Genomic DNA, 18843 nt, shown 5'->3' with positions numbered 1-18843 from the left:
TTTGCAACGAACGTTTGTTTCAATTCTCCTGAAACAGGAAATCAAAAAGCTTTCGTGAAATTGACATTTTCCTGTGGGGAAAGTGTCAATTTTGACAATTACATTTTCCTATGGGCAAATTTTTATGGTCACATTTTTTTGACCAGCTCTGCAGAAATGAATAGTCAGAACATTCCAGGATGAATAGGATTTGTAGGGAAGTCAAAGGAATTTCTGTGGCTGGATCCAGCTGAAATTCAGTGGGATTTAGCACCTAATCCCCTTAGTACCTTATGACCGGCTTCCCCCACAGTGGCTTGCTGGGGCAGCTCAGTAATAGCATGGGTGGTTGTTGGGTTTATTCAGTGCGGGGTTTCAATCTCTTTTATTTTATTTTTTTCCCCTACTCCAGGAGAAGAATTTTATGAAGCTTCCCCTTACGAGCCGGTCACCTCTCGTCTCTCTGATATATTCAGACTCGCTTCAATTTTCTCAGGTAATAAAAGCAAAACAAAACATGCTTTCACTGTTTTATATTCTCTTCCTCTCGCCTGTGAATAGACCTTCTGCCAACCTCCAGGGGAATGATAAAACATTAGCTCCCTTTCCCATTCCTCAATCCCTTCCTCTCCAGCCTATCTCCCACCCCATAATATCTCATATTGCGCCCCCCCTTCCCCGGTTGCCTTGCAATCATTATTCTGTGACTAAGATGTTGCAGCCTAGAGCTATGGATAACAGTGACATCTCTAGCACTGCTACTGAGAATGCTCTGGGCTTGATTCTCAATCGCCCTGCACCTCATGCTGTTATTTCCACCCGTGCAAAGCGGGCGTGAAACACTACAGGGCAGATGCTCTTCACATAAAGCAGCAAGTGAGTAAAAGTGCAAATCGAGAGTAGCTCCAGTCAGGGAGATTTGGATTGCGCTGGTGTGACTGAGAGCAGAATTGAGCCTTACTGTTCTCATTCGTTAGTGGTTCACACACACCATGCGCTGATGATGCTATGAAATACAGGGCAACAGAAGCAGGTTTTTGGGGTTCACATGTATAGATCTATAATTAATGTGTTGCACCAGAGTCTAATCTCAGTGACGTTGGTGCCAATCTGGCGGCACTGCACTGATTTCTGTGGAGTTACTTGGAGTTTAAAGCAGTGTAACTGAGAGCAGAGTGCTGGACCAACGTGAGTGAACTAATAATGCTCTGCTGCAGAGTCCAATGGGAGGCAAATGTAGAGAGAAGTGCAGGGGTGACCCTACATTGGTCCCTGGTGGGGACAGACCAGACTGAATCTCCTGGGTCTTCCCCCTGCTAATTTTTCTGAGCTGGGAGGAGTCCTCTTTGCAACCACACAGTGACGTTGGTAACCAACCGTTGTGGTGAGTGGGATTAGAAAAGGTGAATGGCTTTGTGCAGTTGTTGGAGCCGGTTACGTAGAGCCACCACCTGAGATCCCAGGGCTGGGTCAGACCTTGAGACTCTGTAACTGGATCTTCTGGGGAGTGCTCTAGTCCTGGGAGACCTTGCAGAGATGGAGTCTGGGAGCAGCATGGGACCTCTGGACGCTATTCTCTGCCTTTGGGTATTCAGGGTAGTTCTAATTCTGCAGCCCAACATTGCCTTCTCTCCTTGCCCTCAAGGGCTCCCTCTATCTCTGTGTCTCCTTCCATTCTACGTCTCCTTTCTTCTTCCCTCTCTCTGCCCCTCTGTATTGTCTCCAGGCCTGTGGGACCCTTTCCCAAGCCAGACGACCCATGTGCACGTGTGCGTTCTATGCGGCACTGGTTCTTCCTCTCTATTTGAAATGCATTCTTTGATTTATGCACCTCCAAGGGCCTCCCTGCTGCAGCTGTGTAACTGTTGAAGCATCGCTTGCAGGTCCTCCCCTTTCTTATCCAGCTCCATTCCATTCAGACATTCAAGATTCCCATTGGTGTCAGTGGGAGCAGGGGTATAGCTGTGTCTGGTGCCTCCCATTTCCTGACATTGGAATCCATCTGCCAGATGCGTCCAGCAAAGCAACATATTCCTGCTCCCGCTAAAGTCAATGGATGACTAACGGATACTGAGGAACTCTGGGGTCATGCCCCTGGGAGAGGACAGCTTGGGAAAATAGCCAGAAAGGTGCAATGACTCCAGGGCCAAATTCCCTGCTGGTGGAAATCGACAGGGCTCCATTAACTTCAGTGCAGATGTGCCAGTTTACAGCAGCACAGAATTTTCCTGGTCTGTCTCTGTTAGTCACTTAGCTAGGGTCATGTCTACGCTATGGGTGCTAGGGACACAGATACGGTGCTGCTGCTGTGCCTCTGTAGCGTGGATGCTACGTACACCAATGGAAGGGGTTTTTCCACTGATGGAGGTAATCCATCTCCCTGAGTGGTGGTAGCCACATCGGCACTGGTGGTTAGGTCAGCTTAACTATGGCACTAGGGTGTGAAAAATTTTACACCCCTGAGTGATGTAGCTAGGTCAATCTAAAGCATAGTAGGGCTCGGAGGGGCATTTGGGGGTGCAGATGAGGAGAAATTGGCAAGACAGAACTAAGCTGGAACGTGCTACCTTCTCATCTTCTGTGGCATGACCGTCAGCGCGAAGAGCACAGGCTCTTCCTTGGAGTGGATTTCTTTTTTTTACAGAGCTGTTGTGGTTTGGTGTTTTACTTTTTTTTTCCTTTGGACCCAGCTGCCTCCAAGCATCGGATAATAAGGAATTGATAAAGTGGGCTGGAGATCTCGTAATTTGCTCATTTGTCTCGTAGACACACAAAACGTGTTCTCTCGCCCAGCAGAGTGTCAAGTCCATTAAGCAAAGATTTTCCCAGAGGGAGACACTTAGACACAGCTCCCCCCTCCCTCTGGGGGGCTGAGATCCTGCTGCCATTCCCATGCTTTGGGCAGGGGAGTCAGTGGTGAGGGGAACAGGAATGGGAATGCGTGACTGGGTAATGGGGCATCTGTGCTGGAGTTCCAGGAGGCTGTTTGACCAGGTTCCAGCCTTGGGTGGAGAGGGCAGATGGCCATTTGTGTCACCTGCATTTGTATCAGTCTGGACATGCTGTGATTTATGAGAGAGTCCAGAGGTGGGGGCAGGTCCGGCTGGCAGGTTCAAAGCAAGAGCTCTGGAGAAAAAGCAGAGTTGATTTTTGGTTGGTTTGGGTTTTTCTCTCTTTTTTTTTTTTTTACCTGAGGGATCTTGATTTCCAGATGCCCAAAATGGACATGAAAGGACCTTGTAGTGATAGGGTTTGAAGAAGGGTACCAGTATGAAGAAGCAGAAAGCCTTAAATGTTCTACTGGGAGAAAGGACTTCTCTCAGGGCCAATTTGTGCAGCCCTGTGTCCCATTGGTGAGCACTTGCCTATGGAAGGCCATAAGACCCCTTGTGGAGTTAGTACTCACCTGACTAAGGATTGCACAATTGCAGAGTAGGAATCAGGAACATCCAGCCACATGTTAGTCCCATGGCAAAATAGTGAAAGAACAGGTTAAAGAACACTGGGGGGATGAATCTAGTGGGGTCCCAAAGGGGTCAGCCCTAGGTTCGGTACTAGCCAATATTTTCATTAATGATGTGGATCATGGAGTGGAGAATATGTGTATAAAATCTGCAGATGACCCCAAGCTGGGAGGGGTTGCAAGCACTTTGGAGCACACAATTAAAATTAAAAAATGCCTTGACAAACTGGAGAATTGGTCTGAAATCACCAAGATGAACTTCAGTAAAGACAAGTGCAAAGTACTTCACTTAGGTAGGCAAAATCAAATGCACAACTACAAAATGAGAAATAACTGGCTAGCTGGTAGTCCTGCTGGACAGGGTGTAGAGGTTATAGTGGATCACAGATTGCATATGAGTCAACAATGTGCTGCAGTTATGGAAAAGGCTAATATCATTCTGGGGCAGGGGTAGGCAACCTATGGCACGGGTGCCAAAGGCACACGCGAGCTGATTTTCAGTGGCACTCACACTGCCTGGGCCCTGGCCACCGGTCCGGGGGGCTCTGCATTTTAATTTAATTTTAAATGAAGCTTCTTAAACATTTTAAAAACCTTATTTACTTTACATACAACAATAGTTTAGTTATACATTATAGACTTATAGAAAGAGACCTTCTACAAATGTTACAATGTATGACTGGCACGTGAAACCTTACATTAGAGTGAATAAATGAAGACTTGGACACCACTGCTGAAAGGTTGCCGACCCCTGTTCTGGGGTGTATTAACAGAAGTGTCATATGTAAGACAGTGGAGGTAATTGTCCCTCTCTAGTCTGCACTGGTGAGGCCCTAGTTGGAGTCCAGTGTCCAGTTCTGGGTGCCACGCTTTAAGAAAGGTGTGGATAAACTGGAGAGAGAGTCCAGAGGAGAGCAACAAAAATGATGAAAGGTCTAGAAAACCTGACCAGTAAGGAAAGGTTAGAAAAACTGGGCATGTTTAGTCTTGAGAAAAGAAGTCTGAGGGGGAGACCTGATAACCGTTTTAAATATGTTAAGGGCTGTTATAAAGAGGACTGTGATCAATTGTTCTCCATGTCACCGAAGGTAGGATAAGAAGTAATGGGCTTAATCTGTAGCAAGGGAGATTTAGGTTAGATATTAGGAAAAACTTTGTAACTGTAATGGTAGTTAAACTCTGGAATAGGCTTTGAAGGGAGACTGTGTAATCACCATCACTGGAGGATTTCGAGAACAGATTGATACATACCTGCCAGGTCCTGGTTTACTTGGTCCTGCCACGGCACAGGGAGCGGGACTTGATGACTTCTCGAGGTCCCTTTCAAGCCCGACATTTCTCTGTTTCTATGAAAAAAATATGAATGATGGAGCTGGTTGGGAATCTTCTGTTGAATGATTTTCCCAACGGAAAATGAAGTTTCTGCAAAATCAAAATTTTCTGCTGGAAATATTTCTTTTCAGTTTCCCATTGGGGAAAATTGAAATGAAATATTTGTTGTGGGTTAGTTTGACCCAGATCAGAATACTTGATTGAATCGACCCAAAATGTTTCCTTTTGAATCAATTAAAAAATAACATAAAGCTGCCTTTTTCTAGCTCTTTGCCTTATGGGTGTTGTCATTTGGATACCTGTTGTCTCCTATGAGCAGCGCTCCCGGGAGGACTATATCTCACACAATGCAATGTGGCTCCCTCAGGAATGTCAAAATGTTTTTCAAAAATGTCTAAATGAAAAGTTTCTACATTTTGGGGGGGGGAATTTCCATTCCATAATTATTATTTTTTTTAATTTCAAGTTTTCATCCTGTTCCAGAATGAAAGCAAATGTTGATATGTCAGAAATTCCAACTTTTGATCCGCTCCAATCAATGGGTTTAAAAGCAAGGCAGATCAGCTGTACACCCAGGATATAAACATCTGTATACACCTGGGTCTACCTTACTGCTTAGCAAGAGCTCTCTGCCCTGACAGTGAGGGGAAAATGGACCAGATGGACCAGGCACACAATTTTGTCTTGATTCCCACGAGAAGAACCCATGCTGTATTTGGAACAGACTCTGGGTACAGCTGCTAAAAAGAGGGAAGAACCTTACCTGGGGTCAAGTCTGTCAGGACTCCTGGGTCTAGGTGTGCCAAAGAGACCAGTTGTAACTAGGGCTGTGTCAGTAACTAATTTTTCAGTCTGTGGCTGTCCTGTAAAATCGGGGTGGAAAATAATTCTGGTCAACCTGAAACAAAGTTTTAAAAAATGTTGTTGTTTTTTTAACCAAAAAGTTGAAGAAAGTATGTATTTTTGGTTGAATAAAATGCTTCATTTTTGAGCTTTTTTATGCATTTTAAAACTTTTTAAATATAAGATTGAAGTAAATTTTGAAATGAAAAATTGTTTCAAATCAAAACATTTCAGTTTTGGGGAGGTCTTTTTTTCAGGGTTTCAGTTTTTTAACTGAAACAAGTCAGTGAATTTGACATGAATTTATGAAGCATTTTGGTGTCTCCTAATCTGTATTTTTTTCTTAGTGAAAAAAGTTTTGGATGGAAAATTTCTCCCAGCTCTAGTTGTAATTCACGCTAACACCATGGGCCTCTCTGTCTGTCACTGTGGGCCTGGAGTTAAGGTTGTCTGCGTGCTATAACTCTGCATTTCCAATCCTTAATAACCTTAACACTGAATTTCCTGAATATTTAATAGTTGGGTTTGGGATCACAACATCCTGTTGCGTCTGACGAAGTGGGTATTCACCCACGAAAGCTCATGCTCCAATACGTCTGTTAGTCTATAAGGTGCCACAGGACTCTTTGTTGCTTTTTACAGATCCAGACTAACACGGCTACCCCTCTGATACTTAACGTCCTGGTAAGGATTTTTACTCTTAAGCTACTGGTAGGAACTGTCATCTTATGTCCATCGTAATGTAGGTTTCTGTCTTGAAAAATAGGTTTGAATTTGCTACTTGTTTCTGACTTAGAGGTTTGATCCTCCGGGTCAGGCAAAAGCAGCTCATGGTTTTAGATACAGAGGTCCTAGGTTCAATGTCCACCGATAATCCAGACAAGGCTGTTACATCTTTATTTTTGTGTGGGTGTCTGGCTTAAGACAATTTAAAGGGGTCTGACTTTTCAGACAAGGTTGAGTGCCCTCCCTTGGAAAATCTTTAAACCCTTTGCAGGAGTCTCAAGTTGGGACCAAGAAGTCACTTATTAGCCCTGGCAACTGAAATCAAGTAAGAGCAGACTGGCTGGACAGAATTCAGTGGTCTGTCTGTCAAGGAGGAATCTGAGAACCTCAGATTTCTCTCTGTGTCTTTCCTTCAGTGCCACCCACTGAGCATCCTTTGGAATGTCATCCCAGTCCATTTGTAACTTTTGGCCATCAGTTTCCATGACCACCCCTTGGGGCTGCCTTTCCATTGGCTTCTCCCTCTTCTCAAGTCCCCTACATCTCCAGCCAGCTAAAATCAGGACTTGCAATGCCTTGACTTCTTTTCACCCATTCTCCTTTTAACCCTGGAGATGAAAGCCAAGCCCTTACCATTTGCCTTGTCCATGACACGAACCCTGCTCTCCAGCAGCCATGTCACTATGGCTACGGAGTTCGGCTGTGGTAATATACGAGGCAGGAGAGGCGTGGAAGGGCCGGAATATTATTACTCTTCAGAGGTACATTACATGGCTCATTGCACCGTCTGGAAGGTTAGGGCTTCTTTAAGAGCACGTTCCTGGAATGGGGTAGGCTAATAGAAAAATGTCCCTTCAGACGCTTCCAAATAAAACCAGTTAAGGGCACAAACGGCTGCTTTTGTCAGCAGTGAAGTGACATATTGCTCTGCTCCGGTGAGAGGTTAATGCTCTTAACTGCAGTGAGGTAGCTCATGCGCCTATAATGGTGACACACTGTGCTGGCCAGCTGAATGCTCGTGCCTTAGAGGGCTCACGTTCCACAGCCAGGGCCGCAGCTCAGGGCACGGGTGAAGGAAAGGGGAGTCGTGAGCACAGCCTGCCACCATTAGACTTTTGACCCTGCTGAATGGTGGGCAGATACTAACAAGGGACTGGTTACTCTGGGGCGTTGGTAATGGACTACAGAGCCTTATGCTTAGGGCCCTTCCAAATTCACGGCCATGAAAAATGCGTCATGGACCGTGAAATCTGGTCTTTTGTCTGCTTTTACCCTATACTATACAGATTTCACAGGGGAGACCAGCGTTTCTCAAATTGGGGGCCCTGACCCAAAAGGGAGTTGCAGGGGGTTGATAGGTTATTTTAGGGGGGTCACAATATTGCCACCCTTACTTCTGCGCTGCTGCCTTCAGAGCTGGGTGGCCGGAGAGTGGCGGCTGCTGACTGAGGGCCCAGCTCTGCAGGCAGCAGCACAGAAGTAAGGGTGGCAATACCATACCTGCCATCCTTACTTCTGCACTGCTGCTGGCAGTTCTGTCTTCAGAGCTGGGCTCCCGGCCAGCAGCCGCCACTCTCCAGCTGCCCAGCTCTGAAGGCAGCGTCACTGTGAGCAGCAGGGCAGAAGTAAGAGTAGCGGTACTGCACCCCCCCTACAATAACTTTTTGACACTCACCCTCCACAACTCCTTTTTGGGTCAGGATCCCTACAATTACAACACCTTGAAATTTTAGATTTAACTAGCTGAAATCATTAAATTTATGATTTTTAAAATCATATGACTGTGAATTTGGTAGGGTCCTATTTATGCTCCTTGGTCACAGGCTCAGAGAAATCAAGCTGTTATTGTCTGTCAGCTCAGTGGCCTGCATGAAATGAGTTTACTGGTTCTCAGTTTTGTCCACCTCACAAAACATCTAGCATCACAATGGGGCGGGGGGGAGAGCTCAGCAGACAGGTCACAGATGGAGAGGATCATAGATCTCCTATCAGTGCCCTTCTCTGTTCAGCACTGAAAGGGTTAATTGAAGGCAGCGGCTAGATTGTTTTCCCTGAAGTGATGCCCAGGCAGGATCAGGACCCCCTATTGTGCTAGGTGCTGTACAAATGCCTCGCCTGACCTAATCGCTGCCCTGAAGACTTCTCAATCTAGTTGAGAGGTGGGTCAAAGGGAGGATTTAAAAATGGAAAGTAAAATCATATTGTTGCTGAGTCGAACTCCTGGTTTTAACTTCTGAAGCAAAGGTGCTCCAGGGAGCTCAGCCCTTTGGGTTCCAGACAGCACGGCCATTTCTCCCCCCGCATTTTGGATTAAATTATCATCAAGGAAACATTTAGCTGGTGGAAAAATATGAAAAGTGAAGTGTCTGGCGTCAGGGATTATTAATTCGTGGGCTGATCTATTCCAAAAACCAACCCGTGATTAACAGGAAATGTTTCTGGCAATTGGGGCAGGGGGAGGAAGGGGCGGAACTGCCAGCCAGAGGGGGAGGCTGGGATATGGGATAGGGAAATGCTCAGCAAAGGGGAGTGTTGCTTTCACGGCTGCATGAGGCATAACGTGATTATCCTCAGGTTGTCTCCCAGGCCAAATGCGGAAAACATGTTATTTAAATTTCAAAAAGATCCGATTCCTCGCCAAACGGCTGTCAGAGCTGCTAAGTGTCACCGCAAAGCAGGTTAGAGCTGCTGCTCGGGCGTTACTCCAAACTCCTGGAGGAATCACCACTAGCTCCAGGGGACGTGAGCAGGAGGTGCAGGTTTGGGAACACGGGGAGCAAATAGACATTTGTATGTTGATCTGTTGCACCTCTCTTGTGCATAGTGGGATTCAGCCCTGGGCAGAGGAGCCCACGCTAGGCCTGTATCCCAGTCAAGTCCCACTTTAGCCCTCTCTTGATGGATTAAGTGGTGCATATGTGACTGCCACCATCTTGACCAACCCAGTGGGGATTGAAGCAGGGACTGAAAGGCCTGAATCTCTAAAGCCTGAATGTCCTACACCCATCTGCCTGCACACATGGGTGCACTGCCTCTTGCCTGCAGTTTCCCTTTCCCACCCCTTGTTCAGCTGCATCCCTTACCCTCCTGCTGCTCTTCTCTTGTTATTGCAGAGGATCCAACCACTCCTGCCCTGACTAGACCTTACCCTCCTGTCCTGCCTCAGACACCACTCCATCCCCATTCCTGCCCTAGTCCACCACCCTGTGTGCCCGTTTGCTGAGGGCTTTTCTCCTGTCCTGGGCTGCTGCTCAGGATGTTCCCTCTATCCTGCGCACCTACAAATTTCTTCTCCAGTGTCTTTTAAGAGCAGCCGAGGATATGACTTGGTGCAGCTGCATCTCCCAGCCCATCCCTTCATTCCTTCTGCCCTCCACCCTTGGTGCTGTGTCCATGCATGCATGGCAGTAATGAGGCTGCGAAGGGAGCAGGAGCTTCCCCCCTGACCTGAAACCGAAGCAACTGAAGCAAACGAGCTGTTACTGTTGTTTGTCGATAACAAGGCCGGGCCAGCCTGGCATTAATTGCCTGTGGGGATAGCCGTGGGATTATCGTAACCTTTTAAAAAGGGGCTGTGGAAGCAAAGAGGGAGATATTGCATACTCCAGGCTTGCTGGCTGCAGAGCAGCTGACCTGATTGGGAACTCCTGAAATGCCATCACCAATGGCTTTGGTGGTGGGTCTCCCCCTAACCCCTTCTGTGTTTTTGTTTCCTGCATCAATAGACCCAATGCCCAAGTTGGCACAATTAGCAGTCTGTGCTCTGGAGAGGCAGGGGGTGGAAGGGCAGGGGGGCTGCAGGGCAGGACTCATATGCATCAGTAGAGCTGTTTGTGGAGAGCCAAGACATGGAACAGCAGGTCGCTTGCAGAGCAGGTGAGAGGGCGTTGGCACAGCTATGTGGGGGAAGCTGCTAAATGCACTTCCATCATGGGGACAATTTCAGCTCTGTTCTCCTCCATTTGTGCACACAGCTTCCCTTCTGGAGACCAACTGCCTCCAGAGCTTTCTGTGCCTCTGTCTCTGGTATCCTTACTGTAATGCCTAGTGGTCCCAACTTGGCTCAGAAGCCGCTTGCACTAAGCCCTGTATGCACACATAGTGAGAGACGGTTCCTGTCCTGAAGTGCTCACAATCTGAACAGATGAGGCAGACACAGGGTGGGACAAAGGGAGGATTATTCTCCCCATTTTACAGATTGGGGTGGGGGAACTGAGACCCAGAAAGATGAACTGACTTGCCTGAGGCCACACAAGGGAGTCTGTGGCAGAGCCAGGAATTGCACCCAAATCTTTTGAGTGCCCAACCAGTTCTTTAAGCACAAGACCAGCTTTCCTCTGTCTCTATCTCTATCCCAGATTCCTTCTCTCCTCCCCTTTCATTAAAAGCTTGCCATACTTTGCCTGAAGGTCTCCCTTGCAGTAGACACCATTACATTTTATTGTTACCCCTTTTGGCCTGAGCAGCTGGTTAAAATTTGGGACCCTTGCAGTTTTTCTAGTTGGGAGGAGAAATTGTTTCCCCAAACACAGGAGGAACAAAAAAAACCAAACCCACACACATTTCCTTTGTTGGTTTGCCTTTCCAGCCAGCACTCTGTATCCAAAGAGCTTTGTCCCTTAGCTTTATCTCAGGACCACATTATTGTGCTTCCAGGTTACGTTTACTTGGCTTTTTCTCTCTGCTTCTGTCTTTTGTATCCTTGTCTTGTGCCTCTTGTGTGCACCCACAGACCAGAGAAACTGTTCCCCCAATCAAAGCCCCGTCCATACACTTGAAACCCTTTGAGCCACATAATTCAGCTTCTGCTTGGCTTTTCCGTGTGCCTATGTTTTGGGTGCTGCTGCTGTTGCTTCAGTCACGTGATCACAATGGATTCTTTACATTTATTCTGAATGAAAGCAGTGGCCATGTATGACCCATAACAAGGTTTAGCTCAAGCCAGAACAGTGTTCTACAGCCTGGTACTGTCTCTGCCCAATGTTTGCAGTAAAGGGAACGCACGCTGGACAAGGGAGCGCGCTGAGTTCAGGCTGCAAGTTGGTGGTGAATGTTCATTCATTTCCTGTGCTAGCAGCGCCTGGCTGTTGGCAAAGGGGTGAATAATGACACATCTGTCCCAAGAGCCAAAGGCAGCCCTAGGGAGAGCAGACATGGCTTCCGACAGCATTAGTGGACGTTAGCAGCGATTCATGTGAGACTCAGACTTTATATCCATTATTTTGCCTCAAAATTCTTCTGGACTCACCTGTACTGGAGATTCTATGAAGCCTCTTTGTACGGGGGCTGATGAGGAGGGAGATGGATCTGGGGTGCTGATAAGCACCTAACTTCTGTGCTGGAGACCCTGATGCAGGCTCGAGCTCTTGTATGCTTGATCTGTACACAGTAGGCAGCATACACAGGGTTGCAGGTAACCTTCCCTTTCCTGCCCTGGAAGTCTCTGCACCATCTCCTGCCCCTGGAGGGCCCTGGGCCCTGTCCTGCCTATTGTGAGGGTTGGGATAAGCTCAGGGGCTGAGGGGAATGGAGTTGCCACTCTCCCAGAGCTCCCTCAGAAGTCCCAGCTTCATAGACCCCCATTGCCTTTCTGCCTCATGAAATGTTAATGCTTGTGCCTCATTAATGAGCTCCCCAGAAACTGCGCTTTTCCAAGTGCAGGCTCTATTAAAATGCATCCAGGTCCCCGCAGGTCTCAGGCAGGACAGATGCAGATGCTCACGAGGATTATACAATAAGCCAGCACTGTGCATTGATCCCACATGTATGCCGGTGCATCAGAATGCTGTGCGCTCCGCTCTATTTAAAGTGTTCTGAGGGCTCTGAGGATGATCGGCCAGAGTGAGCATGATCCAGCTGCACCAGTGCCTGATTCCTTCTGGTCTAAACCAGATCCCAGAACGAATGCTCAGCGAGTGTGGGACAAGGTGAAAAAAGGCCCTGGGAGCTGGAGAGAGACAACTGCCATGTGTCTACCACCATATGTGCTGCCCCCAGGCATGTCTGCCTTCTTATCATCTGCCTATTGCTCCTCACTGTGGTGTCTAGGGAAGGGGAAGTTGCAGGGTAGAACGTATGTAGCTTGGGAAGACAGGAATCTGGGCAAACTCTGTGTTCTGTATTTTGCAGGGTAGGTTTTTAACATATATGCTGTGTTAGTAGTTAGCACTTGTCTAGAGGTTGGCAAGCAACTGTCCCAGCAGAGAACACTCCCCAAGCCACTGCTGGGGAAGGATGTGGGATAAATAGCTGGCTGTGTATGTGTCGGGGGTGGGGGGATTGTAGCTATTTCCGTCCCTGCCTTTTGAAGCAGGGTGTGCGACATGGCACATCAGAGCCAGCTGCGGGTGTGATCACGGCTACACCAGTTCTAGCCTCTCCCAGCAGGAGGTGCTGTAGGGAATGGTGCAGGTGCACTGGCTGTAGGGCCATTCCAATTTTGGCTTCTCCCAGCAGGGAGTGCTGCAGGGAGAGATGCTGGAAGGCTGTATTCCAAACCAGGCTTGAAATGTCTCAGTTGCAGAGATGGCTTTAGAAGCTGTCTGATTCTCTTAACAGCTGCTTTGGTAGGCAACAGCTTAGGAGGGCTGGCTGTGGGGGAGCTCTTGGTGGGGCCTGTGAGCACTGATGGAACAAAGCAGGGAGCGGAAAAAACAAAGCCAAGGTTTCCCACCTAGGTAGCTGCTTGCCATTTGCTAATTACCAAGGCTCTGCAAATATTTCTGTTAGGAAACCCTCCTTGATGCTGCCATCTGTCTCTGCCAGTGGAAACTGGGGAACAGCGGACGAATCCAGGATCTTGGTTGGTTTGTGGGGGAGGGGAAATTAGGGAAGAAATTACTGATGCAGTCAGGTGACTTTAAAATAGCATCTGGCTCTCCTTGGGCAATTCATCATTTTGACAAAAAATTCAGCCCTTGTTCCTTCTCCGGGGTGTGTGTGTGTTTGTATATATGTGTGTGTGTGTTTGGTTTTTGTTTTTGCTGATTGCTGGGATTCCGGGAGCAGATGCTGCAAATCCAGCTGTGCACTTGGCAGGCCAGCATTTCCGCTTCTCCAGCAGCTCTCTTCACTTAACTGCTCCCCTTCTCCCTAGTCCTGCCTGGCTGCAAGCGGTCCTGTTGGGTCTCTAGCTCAGTGCTCTTGGCTTGCCTAGACTAGGGGCTGTCCACGTCCATGGGACGATATTAGTGCAAGTGCCTAATACAGGCAAAGAAAACAAAAAAAAGGGCTGGTGCTGGTGTGGTTTACTCCAGATATGCCTCACCAGAACCAGCCCTGTCTTACACCAGGGCAGTGCATCTCTCCTGGAGGGGCTGCAGTGATGCAGCTGCTTCGCTGCAGAAGCACCTAGTATACATGGTGTCTATGGGCAGTGGTCACGCAGCCCCCTGGGGGAACCAGTGGGGAAGGTGCTAGCTGGCTGGGACCTGGCACGTCATAGGAGGTGATTCTGTTCTAGAGCTGGGCAAATAATTAATCCCTATTCATTGAATAATAGACTAGAAAAATATTGCAAATTCATGGCATAAATTATGCACTGAATATTATTTGATGAGCTTTGATCCCCCCGCTGCTTCTCGCCTGGCTCAGATTAACCCCTTCCATGCCAGATGTGTACCTCTAGTCCGAGCAGACTTTAGGGAAATTCATGTTAAATACAGGTCCTGTTCTGGCTGCAGCTATACACAATGATCTGGTGGCAGCTGTCTGTGAGCCTCCAAGCAGGAATTGGTAATGCGGATCTCAGGGGTGAATACGCCAATGTCTCAGTCGGGTCACAGTGCCCATGTTTTCTGACTTAGATGTCTGAGAGCACCTGACTAAGGGGGTCTGAGCTCCTGTGACTCTCATTGAAGTCACTGGGGGAGTGGAGATTGCTCTGGGTCTGGCCCATTGTGATGCTGAGGGCTGGAACTTGCCAGCAGATGGGGGCAGGAGGGGTTCTGTGCCAACTTGGCAAATAAGTTTTACGAAGTATTAACACACTTTAAAAAAAATGCTCCAACAGCCAGCCTGCCTGTCTGTCTGTCTGCCTACATGGTGGGGAGGGATAGCTCAGTGTTTTGAGTATTGGCCTTCTAAACCCAGGGTTGTGAGTTCAATCTTTGAGGGGGCCATTTAGGGAACTGGGGCAAAATTCTGTCTGAGGATTGGTCCTGCTTTGGACTAGATGACCTCCTGAGGTCCCTTCCAATTCTGTGTTTCCTCAGCAGAGAACAGGAAATGGCTCTTGGTTTGAGCTGCCCACTGCAATGAACCCTGCTGCTGCTCATAGAATCATAGAAACACAGGCCTGGAAGGGACAACAGGAGGTCATCTAGTCCACCCTCTGCACTGGGGTATATAGTGTATCTAGTATATAGGCATCTTTGCCCTCAGCCTGGAGTTCCAGAGGCAGGCTGGCTCAGGTAGGGTGACCAGACAGCAAGTGTGAAAAATCAGGACAGGGGGTGGGGGGTAATAGGGACATCTGGTAAATCAGGACATCTGGTCACCCTAGGGGGGTCTGGGTTAGGCCTCCAGGGTGCTGCATTGGTCTGTGAGGGGCAGGTGGTTTGCTGCGGTGCTTGACCAATCAGATGGACCATGCTCTAGTCTTCCCAAAGCTCTATTTGTTCAACTGGGCCACCATGCTGGTGGAGGAAGGGTAAAATCTGTGTCTCTTGGAGAAGTGGGTTCCAACCATCTATTCACCCTTTGAAATCAGTTCTCTGTGCGAGACGCCCAATGCTTTGCTGAGCCTGCCTTTGCACTCTTATTGACACTGCTTTGGCAGTGCAAAGGAGCCTGAGGCCTTAGTGTAAATAGGAACCAGGCTCCTCTTGTGATCAGTCACCAGTGCACTGTCTGTGCAAAATGCTACCAGTGTGGTAGCGCTTTACACCCACACTTTACCGGTGGGAATGACTGCGCCCAGTGCAGGGCGGCAGGTTGTCATCCCCTGTCCTTTGCATGAACGGCGCAGTTCACGCCGAGGCAGATAACACATGTGAGGCCCTTGCAGCTCACTTCTGGCTGAAGGGGAGAATTTCACCCTGTTACTTGAGGTGACCCCCTGCTAGCAGCAGTTGGCCCAGCACCTCTGTGTCAGGCTGCAGTGGCTTACACAGAGACCGTAAAGCAACACCAACTGTGACACACGTCATTCACCGCATGCCTCTAGCTGTGCAGCGATGCCAGCATCACACATGCCCCCCTGGGGTTTATTTACCCAGTAGCCACGCAGTTAACCATTGCCGCTGCTGCATTTTCACATGCTGCACTGTAGGAGTTGTACCAATTGTTGCCTATGCTCATATGTCCATATACAGACACTTCTTTTTAAAAGCAAATATCTTCTGTGTTCAGGCTCTGATTGGGAATGAGCCAAGCTGTAATTACAGCGGCATTAGTGAAAGAATATGCTGGGAGAGGGGGGAGCAAAGCATCCAGGAAACCTAAAAGCGGCATTAAATTCCTAGTTGGACCCTTGTTTTCCCCAGCCCTCCTTCACCTTGCCCCATGTGGCACCCCAGCAGCTGCCCTCCTTTTGTCCTTGCCACAGGGACCTGCAATGTAGAGGTGTCTCTTCAAGGCACGGATTTTCAATGGAAGGAAGCATTGCCAAATAACCAATTCAGTGCCTCCCCCCGTGCGGTTGCCATGCTGGTGTGCGGCATTCCAAGTGGCAGGAACGTGGCTGATGACTGCTGCGTTTAATCAGTGGCTCGACTGGGTTCTGGTGATGCCTATCCCAGTCGTAGCATAATAGGAATAATGCAGTATGTGCCTGGACACTGCAGCTGTGTCTCGGTGCTGGGGCATGCCAGAATGCTGTAGCCACCCTTTGGTGATGATGCCCTGTTCTGGCTCCCCTAGTCACATACATCCTCTCCTCTTCCCTAGTTTCGGGGCATGCCAGCAGCATCAGCCACTCTGCCATCAGCTCTGAGTAATGCCCATCCCCTCTCCCTCTCTCTGCTTGGACAGGAATGGATCCTGCCACCAACTCCAAAAGTAACCACTGCCTAGATGCAGCCAAAGCCTGCAACCTGAATGACAACTGCAAGAGGCTGCGCTCGGTCTACATCTCCACCTGCAGCAAAGAGATCTCGGCCACCGAGCACTGCAACCGCCGCAAGTGCCACAAGGCCCTGCGCCAGTTCTTTGACCGGGTGCCCAGCGAATACACCTACCGGCTGCTCTTCTGCTCCTGCAAGGACCAGGCCTGCGCCGAGCGCCGCCGGCAGACCATAGTCCCCAGCTGTTCCTATGAGGACAAGGAGAAGCCCAACTGTCTGGATCTGCGGAATATGTGCCGGACGGACCATCTCTGCCGGTAAGAACTATCCTCCCTCCCTCCCTCCCAGGCCATGCAGAGGTGCATGATTTGGTCTTGGTTATCCTCCTGCATGGCATTATGGGGAGACTAGAATAGGGATGCCCCACAGACCCTCATGGGGAATTCGCTGCAGTTCTGGTGGAGTCCAAAGGCCTGATGGCAAATCCTTTTCCATCTGCCTGGTCTCTCAACAAGCCTGGATCCTTCCCAGTTCCTCCAAGCAGCCAGGACATTGGAGGTGGGAGAAAAGAAGCCTCCTCTTCCATTCCCAACTCTTCTCACCCTGCACCTGTCCGAGCCAGGCTGAGGAGTGGGGAGAGGGGATGTTGTGCTGGAGTGGAGGGAGGCTCAGAACTGTCAGAGCACCACATCAATACAATGATGCAGTGATTGTGTGGCCTCCTTTGGCTCCCTGGCAGTGCTGGGGTGTGCGGCCGGTCTGTATACATGTTTGCAGTGGTCTCTTCTGCACTATGCTCTGGCAGAGCTGGTTAGCCGCTGGCGACTGGGTTTATCCTGGTACTGGTTGTTAGGCTGGTCTCTGGCCCATGGTTCCATGGACTCAGTGACTCCAGGGACCTGGCGTACCCTTAGACCATGGCAGTGCAACTCCAGGATGTCAATGGAGCTGTGCCGCTTCCTACCTGCAGAGGATGGGCCAGTTTTCTCTGACATGCTTGTCGTGACATGGTGCTTCCATGTTCCACAGTAGGCACCTTGCTATGTAATCCATCTGCTGTGCTCCCTTTACTGGTTTTAACTCACTCGGGAGGAGCCTGTGATTTAAGAGATTAACTCAGATCCTTCTCGGTCACCCCCTTGCTACTGGATGAGTGTATGGTGTTGTAAACAATCCCCGATGGCTGCAGCATTTCCGCCGATTCGTGTCTGGGGGATCCTGTACCGAGGCATAGCCACTCGGGTAAGCTGGCTGCCTGCCCGTACAGCCTGCGGACCGAGTGTTCCATTATTCCTTGGTGGGATACTAGAGGAACTCAGGCTGGATTGTGTAGTCCAGGCTCCGTCTGCTTCTGGGGAGGAGCTTTATTCTTTATGCATAGACTTGGATGTCTAGCAGTGTCCCCTCTGCTGGTTCAAGCATTGCCTTGGCAGTGATGTTCTGTCGCAGCTGTTCAGATTCCTTCATCTGTCTGTTGGCATGTGTAATCCATCTGTCTGCCTAGTCTACCCCAGCCTAACCTTTCTAGGTATTTACACCGCTCTCATCATCACGTCATCCAACCTTCCATGGGGAAGGGCTATAGCTGTACTTAGGAATTTGTCTTAAGTCTTTGTCTAATGTCATTGGCTTGCTGGAAGCGCCGGGGAATTTAGGGCCCAGATCTAACAAGGGTTTTACTGAATCTGCTCTATGGGGGGAGCTGGCTGGAGTATTTGTGTGTGTGACAGCCTTCCTCGTTACATCCTGAATTTTGAATAACAAGGGAGAGACAGTTTTCCCTCTTGCTTTTTATTTCACCAGCACTGCTAACAAGCCCAGTCTTAAGGGGAAGTACAGTCTAGACTCTAGCTGTTAAGGCCAGGGAGTGGGAGTCCAAAGACCTGGATTCTATTCACCAGCTCAGCCACTGACCTGCTGTGAGACCTTGGGCCAATCACTTCCCCATTCTGGGCCTCCTGTTCCCCTCCCACCCTTTCTCTGTCTTGTCTATATACACTGTGAGCATTTTGGGCCTGGGGCTGTCTCTGACTGTGTGTTTGTACAGTGCTTAGCATGCTGGGGTCCAGATCTCTGTTCAGGCTCCCAGGGCTGCCCAGAGGATTCCGGGGGCCTGGGGTCTTCGGCGGCGGGGGGCCCTTCCGTTCCGGGACCCGCCGCCGAAGTGCAGCCCGGTCTTCGGCGGCGGGGGGCCCCCACCGCGGGTCTTCGGGGCACTTCGGCGGCGGGTCCCTGAACGGAAGGGCCCCCCTCCGCCGAATTACTGCCGAAGACCGAGCTGAACTTCGGTGGCGGGTCCCGCTTCGGCGGTAATTCGCCGGGGGGTGTCCTTCCGCCAGCGAAGACCGGGAGCAAAGAAGCTCCGGGGGCCCGGGCCCCGCAAGAGTTTTCCGGGCCCCCCGGAGCGAGTGAAGGACCCCGCTCCAGGGACCCCGAAAAACTCTCGTGGGGGCCCCTGTGGGGCCCGGGTCCTGGGGCAAATTGCCCCTCTTGCCC

The 18843-nt window shown here is 49.5% G+C and overlaps 1 protein-coding gene across 2 annotated transcripts in view; it reads left to right on the top strand.

Annotated features, from left to right (window-relative positions):
- GFRA2 (GDNF family receptor alpha 2) overlaps positions 1-18843 on the top strand; it is a 102100-nt gene that overhangs the window by 27630 nt on the left and 55627 nt on the right. For both annotated transcript variants that reach the window (XM_045007799.1, XM_045007798.1), the window contains exons 3-4: positions 392-475; positions 16316-16664. In XM_045007799.1, the coding sequence (XP_044863734.1) occupies positions 392-475; positions 16316-16664 (433 nt within the window). The remainder of the gene's footprint in view (positions 1-391; positions 476-16315; positions 16665-18843) is intronic.

This window comes from Mauremys mutica, chromosome 2, assembly GCF_020497125.1.
Source record: "Mauremys mutica isolate MM-2020 ecotype Southern chromosome 2, ASM2049712v1, whole genome shotgun sequence".
Taxonomy (NCBI): domain Eukaryota; kingdom Metazoa; phylum Chordata; order Testudines; family Geoemydidae; genus Mauremys; species Mauremys mutica.
This window is presented reverse-complemented; position numbering and strand designations above follow the sequence as displayed.